This window comes from Psammomys obesus, unplaced genomic scaffold (assembly GCF_907164565.1).
Source record: "Psammomys obesus unplaced genomic scaffold, mPsaObe1.curated_primary_1811, whole genome shotgun sequence".
Lineage (NCBI taxonomy): Eukaryota > Metazoa > Chordata > Mammalia > Rodentia > Muridae > Psammomys > Psammomys obesus.
Genome location: NW_026596034.1, coordinates 4,880,359 through 4,887,628, shown reverse-complemented (window position 1 = coordinate 4,887,628; position 7,270 = coordinate 4,880,359). Strand labels below are relative to the sequence as shown.

Below are 7,270 nucleotides of genomic sequence, written 5' to 3'. Positions count from 1 at the left end.
AATGAATGAATGAATGAATGAATGAATGAATGAATGAATGAATGAATGAATGAACGAACAAACAAATAAATAAATAAATGGAGGAAAGTCTAACCACAGTGTTTCTATACGAGACAAAATAGTTTGTTAAATTGGCTGGGGCTGGAAAGATGGCTCAGGGGTTAAGAACCCAGGCTGTTCTTTTAGAGGCCTGTGTTCGATTCTCAGCACCCACATGGAAGCTCATAACTGTATGAAAGTCCAGTTTCAGGGGCTCCAATGCCCTCTTCTCATCCTCAGGATCCTTCACGCATGCAGGGCACATAAGCTTACACAGCCACATACAGATACACATAGAACAAAAGATAACATGGGCAGTGGCGGCACGCTAACCCCAGCACTCGGGAGGCAGAGGCAGATCTCTGAGTTTAAAGCCACCCTTGTGAACAAAGACAGCTCCAGGACAGCCATGGCTACAGAGAAACCCTGTCTCAAAACACCAAAATAATAATAACAATAATAACAATTATTATTATTATTATTTTTGGAGAATGGAAACATTTATTCTAGAAGGCTTCACAAGATGGAAAGCCATGTCAGTTAAGCACAGACCTGAGGAGGACTGAAGTGGGGCCCCACTTCTATCCATTACAAATTACTCCTTCATCTGGCTGAACCTTACCTGCCACCAGTGTCCTTAGCAGAATGTATTCCATAGAGGTGACAGGACAAAGCAAAGCAGCCTCCAGCACACGCAGTGCTGTGCCATCAACCGATTTTAGGAGCTCTGGGTTATCTTCCGTCACTGTCTGTAAACAATATGCTATAAGACAAGAATCAACAATTCAAGAATTTAGAAATTTGTGAATTGTTTAAGATAATTTACACCAGTATAAGTCACATAAAAATGTGCATTTTTTACAACTCTAGACATGGCTTCATTGGATATATAGGCTTCACTTCAAGGATGGCACACACAAAAGAAGCCTCAGAACCTGTCAGTGCTACAGATCTCATGTTCTTTAAATTTCTTAACTACTCCCCTCCCCCAGAGTTTCTACGTGTAGCTCTGGCTGTCCTGGAACTCATTCTAGATAAGGCTGGCCTAGAATGCAGAGATCTGCCTGCTTTTGCCTCCCAAGTGCTAGGATCAAAGGCATACATGATACCACTGGCTAAATTTCTAATTCATTACAGAACTACACTCTCATAAATTATAACTTAAAAGGCTATTAAATGTTGTGGCAATGCTGAATAACTATAAATATCTGTAATTTATTCTCAGTTTATTCACTTACCCTAGGCCAGTAGCAGGAAGCTTATGACCACTGCTGGGCCATGTACCACATGCTTAACAGTAGTTCTGTTGCCAAGAACAAACCTGAGGTCTTAGGCACTGTGGTCACAATGGCCTTATACATTGGTGCTATTTGAGATTCAAAAAAAGAGTAGCTGAGTGTGCTGATGCATGACTTTAACACCAGTACCCTTAATCCCAACATCAGAAGGATATCTGTGAGTTCAAAGCCAACCTAGTTTCCACGACAGCCACTGCTGTCTCTGCTACCAGAGACTCCCCTCACAAACAAACAATAAAACAAAATCAAGATAACGTTCATGCTGGAAATTGACTGAAAGCATAAAGATAACTGGGCTGGCTGGGCAGTGGTGACACGTCTTTAATCCCAGCACCCAGGAGACAGATAGATCTTTGTGAATTCAAGACCAGCCTTATCTACTGATCGAGTTCCAGGACAGCCAAGGCTAGACAGAGGAACCCTATTTCAAAAAATGAAAAAAAAAAAAAAAAATCAAGAACAACTGATATCACATGAAAGGTTTTGACAGAAGATACCTCTGAATTACAAAAAGGAAAATAAAGCCACATTAGTTTCCTTTGAGATATTTATTCCAAAAAAATCCAGATCTAGAAATTTCAAATTAGACTGTAATCATTCCAATGAACCAAAACACACTGTACTAGGGTCAGAAAGATGGCTTAGCAGTTAAAAGCACTTACTGTTCTTAGAAAGGAATTGGATTTGGCTCCCCACACCCAAGTGAAAGTTTGCAACCATTTGTAACTCCAGTTTCAGGGGACCCAACTCTCTCTGATCACCGAAGACACCAGGCATGTACATGGTGCACTCCACTCACACACACAAACTAAATAGATGTAAAATGAAAAATAGGATACAGAGTGTGTACCTGTGCTGTGATCTAATTTGGATCCCAAAATACATCTATATGCAGAGCTATGTAAATACACATCAATACACAAACTTACATCTGAATGTATCGTTCTTAAGGGACTAATGCTAGCCACTAGCAAAAGACAAGAGTTGGGGTAATAGCTCCATGGCAAGGTGCTTGCCTAGCATGAGCAAGACTCTGGGCTGGATCCCCAGTACAGTATACCAAAGCAAACACCTCAACAGCCAAACAACAACAGAAGGCAAGATGAGCTATGAATGCTATCAGAAATAGAACTTCAAAAATTTATTCTGGACAGAACTTTATGAATTCACTGTATTATGTGCAAGCCTTGCTTTACTTGTAAAATGTGTTTATAAAATCATCAATCTAGCTAAATACACAAACATTATTATACACTTCAAAATGACTTTATGAAAAAAGTACATTAGAATAAAAAGAACTGGTGCTGGTGAGATGGCTCCGTGGGCAAAAGCGTTTCCCTTGAGCACCTGAGTTCTTTCTGCCTCGGGAGCTTATGAAGGCGAGAGCAGACTCTTTTGTTCTTTTTCCTTGGGTTTTTGAGACAGGGTCTCACTACATAGCTCGGACTGTCCTGGAATCTGCTGTGTGGCTCCACCGCCTGCTTCCCAGACTGAAGGTATGCGCCACCAAGCCCAACGAATGATGAGGTTTTCTGACCTGCGCAGACACTCCATGGTACGTGTGTGTCTGCGCTGTCACTCACAGTAGTCATAGAGGAACTGGAAAAAATTCCAGAGCCTTTGAAACTTTGAGGCACAAAAATATTTTTTATTTTTAAAATGTACTTACTTATTTAGTGTGTATGTGTGTGTGCTGTGTGCGTGTGTGCATGCACAGGCTATATGCCACAGCACACAAGTGGAGGTGAGAAGACAGCTTACTGTAGCTGGTTCTTTCCTTCAGGTGGGTTCCTGAGACCAAACTCAAGGTGTAAGGCTTGCATAGCACCTCTTTTACCATAAAGCCATTCTGCTGTCCTAGGCTGTTGATTCTTCTTTCTTTCTTCCTTTCTTTTTTGGTTTTTGAAGACACAGTTTCTCTGTGTAATAGTCCTGGCTGTCCTGGATTTGCTCTGTAGATCAGGCTAACATTGAACTCAGAAAGATCCTCCAGCCTCTGCCTCCCAAAGTGCTGGGATTACAGGCGTGTGCCACTGCTCCCAGCTCTTCTTTCAGATTTTTAAAAGATAGTTTTAATTGTGTGTGTCTATATGTCTGTCTTGTCTGCCTGTGGGTATGTACATGAGTGCAGATGCCTGCAGGGGCCCATAAAAGACTATCAAATCCCTAGAGCTGGAATTAAAGGCAGTTGTGAGCAGAAGGATGTGAGTGCTAGAAACTAAACTTACTTAGTCAGCAAATCGTCTCCCCAGATCACCCCTATGCTTTTTTCTAAAATCTATTAACTAACCTGCCTGAAATTCTCTTATAATAAAAACTGGTTTAAGATTAAAACACTTGCTAATTCTTAAAGCAGTAAGCTGTTTCTAAAACCGCCGCTTACTCACTAAAACCCCTTTCGGGTTCCATGTAACAAACAGATCTTTTGAATTTTTCCAGTAGTACCTACCTATTCCACTATTTTATGTTTGTTTCTCTTTTTCAGTCTCCCTAAAAATATCTGAGAGCTGAGCATAGTAGTACAACATGCGTTTAATACCAGTAACCAAAGAGAGAGGTGAATTTAAGGCCAGTCTGGTCTACATAGCGAGTTGCAAGCCAGTCAACTGGCTGAAGAAAAGAGCAGATGTTGAGCAGTCAAGAGCACCTGCTGCTCTTATAGAGTACCCAAGTTCAGTACCAACACCTGACAGCTTAGAACTGCCTATTAACTCCTGCTCCTAGAGACCTGATGCTCCATTCTGACCTCTGAGGTAGAACCCCTATAAAAATACAGCACATATAAAAACAAAATAACTTTAATTGGAAAAAAGTATCAGCAGGGCACGGTGGCACATGCCTTTAATCCCAGTATTCAGGAGGCAGAGGTAGACAAAGAGAGTCTAGGACAGCCAATATGAAAAAAACAAAAACAAAAAAGCAAACAAAACAACAACAAACAAAAAAAAAAAAAAAAAAGAAGAAGAGGAAGAAGAAAGTATCTACTAAACCAAGGAGAAACACTGCTTAAGAGAAATACACATTTTCCTCTCCTAGAAATATGCATAATTAATAAAGGGGAGCTGGATAGAGAAGCAGCTTTTTCAAGTGTTTCTCTGTCTGTACCCAGAATTCTTCCCAGGTGCCTACTTTCTGGTTTCTGCCTCCCCCTGCTTTGGAGCTGAAGGTTTTCGATGGTTCTCTATCCAGCCCAACACAGAGAACGTAGGAGCTAAAGGCAACTGCTGGACTCCATGTCCCCGGCTCCCAAGAAAAGGACATAGGCCTAACTCAAAGTCCAGTCACTTCTTTTACATCTTCCCTGCCATCCTTCAAAAACAACAAAAACTATCAGTTTTCTTTGGAAGTCAGAGAAAGTAGTATAAAACATTTAAGTAAGGCTAGATTCCAAATAACCTTTATGGGTTTTTGTTTCTTAGTAAACAGAGACGAAAAGTTTAAGAATAAAGGCTTTTAAGAAATAAATCATTAAGCCAGGCAGTGCTGGTGTATGCTTTTAATCCCAGGACTCAGGGACAGGATCGGGTGGATCTCCGGGTTCTATGCCAACCTGGTCTACAGAATGAGTTCTAGGCTTGCCAAAGCTACACAGAGAAACTCTGTCTCGGAATTAAAAAAAAAAAAAAAAAAAAGTAGCACACTACACACACTCACATAATTGCCTTCACCCATTTCCAAAGGAAACAGTCAAAACTGGCCAGACAGAACTCCAGTATACATTTAAGTACAGTAACAGTACGCAGCAGCATCACTGCTGGAACGTAGACACTGCACCTGCACGTGGCAGCACACAAATAACGAATGAGCACTTTCTTCACTTACCTACAGAAACAGCCAGGTCAACATTGGTGGGGAACCTACGTAAGTACTTTAATACAATCTCCAAACACCCTTCTTTGTTGAATACAGACACTGCTCTACTACTGCATTCACTAAATTGAAGGGGAAAAAATAAGTTTTACTATTAATATTTTAACATCAAGAAATCACAGAAGCCTATGAAAAAATAATTACGCTTCATGAAACCAATGATCAGGAGTCAAGCACCCACCATATTTATAAAGAAAAAAAATGCCCACTCCTAATTATTGTACAAGACAACCTATTGGTGTTTCATTTCCATCACAGTGGGATCTCTTAGTCACTCTCTCTTTACAGAAGGTTAGAGCTGGAGGAAACCTCAGAAATCACTCATCTACCGTCCCATTTTACAGACTTCAGAAAACCCAAGACCCATCCATAGGTGAGCCAATCCATCTGTATTCCCATATCCTGTGTGTGGTGGCACCTAGTCTAGGATCTTGGTTCTTGTGTATCGACTGCTCCTTTTCCATTACCACAATAATGCATTCAAATAAGGCCAAAGGCCTCTGTCACATGAAAAGCAACATTTTAAATTGCAAAACCACATTTTATGTACTCTTAGACTGCAATTATAATTTCAACAAGCAGAATTTTCAATCTTCAAAGAAATTACTCTAATAAGCATTAGTTCTGAAATTATAAAATTTCTTTAAATAGTTATCAATATTACTAATATGCATACATGCTAAATGCCGAGTAATAGAATAATTTTACTCGTGTCTCCAGAATATAATCTCAGTGTAAATATACATAATATATACTAACAATGGTATCCAAAAAAATATGTTGTTAGCTATCTAGTTATTTCAGTACTAAACTATAGCTACGAACTCAAAGCATATATTAGTAAAGAAATAAAAAGTGTGAAACAGAATTCTAAGAGCTATGGTAATAGTACATGGTAAAGATTGGACTCACAGGTACTCGAGGCAATAAGGTTACTTTGGAGATAGAAACATTAGGCCAGAGGCTCACCACTTGTGGGTCACTACTCCTTTGGAGTCCTGTATCAAATATCTTGTATATCGGATATTTACATTACGGTTCATGACAGTAGCAAAATTAATTGTAAAATAGCAACAAATTAATTTTATAGTTGGGTGTCACCACAACATGAGGAACTGTCCTAACCTTAACCAGTAACAACATCAGGAAAGTTGAGAACCACTTTTAAAGAAAATCTTCTTAGTCAGGCTAGGCAGTGCATGCCTGTAATTCTAGCAGCGCTCAGGGGAGGAAGGCAGGCGGATCTCTACAAGTTCGAGGCCAGCCTGGTCTACAAGTGAGTCCAGGAGAGCCAGGGCTACATAGAGAAATCCTATCTCAAAAAGCCAAAAAGAAAAAAAAAAACATTCTTCAAATTCCCAGTTTGAGCCACATGTAGTGGCTCACACCTATAAGCCCAGGACATGGGAAACAGAAACAAAAGGATCAGGACTTCAAGGTCACCCTTAGCTACACAGCAAGTCCTAAGCTAACCTGGCCCACACCCGTCTCAAAAAATAAAAATAAAAAGAGCTGAAAAGATGGCTCAGTATGCAAAGGCAAGTAGCTCTCTGAGTTCAAAGCAAGCCTGGTCTACAAAGCGAGTCCCAGGACAGCCAGGGCAGTCATACAGAGAAATCCTGTCTTTTTTTTTTAAAAAAAAAAGAAACTATAATTCTATTATAATTACAGACATAAAGTCAAGCTAAAAAACAGTGATTCTAGGCTTTGTTTCTAGCTTCTTTAATTCCCAGCCGAGGTCCACTCTAGCCTAACCAGTGCCAGCAACTTGGAAAAAAAGTGGCCTTTTTCCTACTCAGTCTCCGAGAGTATCTCTTGTGAATTCCCTTGCTATTCAAATAGCCACTACCAAGCAGTGGACAAAAGTAACATTCAATGTTTGTGGTCCTGTGTACCCTGGGCTGACTGGGAGGACAAGCTGGGGTCCAGGTTTCCACCTACTATGTCAGAGGCATACTTTAGGAGGTTCCTACAGCTTAGCAAAGAGAGTAGCAAGCAGGCTGAGCAGTGATACAACTGCAGACTGTTCTCGGACAGCGCCTTACCATATATTCCAAAGCACA

At 40.4% G+C, this 7,270-nt stretch overlaps 1 protein-coding gene across 2 annotated transcripts in view; it reads right to left on the bottom strand.

The window, feature by feature from the left end:
• The window catches only part of Heatr3 (HEAT repeat containing 3), a 34,547-nt gene that overhangs the window by 23,047 nt on the left and 4,230 nt on the right, over window positions 1–7,270 (bottom strand). For both annotated transcript variants that reach the window (XM_055621454.1, XM_055621455.1), the window contains exons 5-6: window positions 5,160–5,269; window positions 662–802 (exon numbers count right to left, since the gene is read on the bottom strand). In XM_055621454.1, the coding sequence (XP_055477429.1) occupies window positions 662–802; window positions 5,160–5,269 (251 nt within the window). The remainder of the gene's footprint in view (window positions 1–661; window positions 803–5,159; window positions 5,270–7,270) is intronic.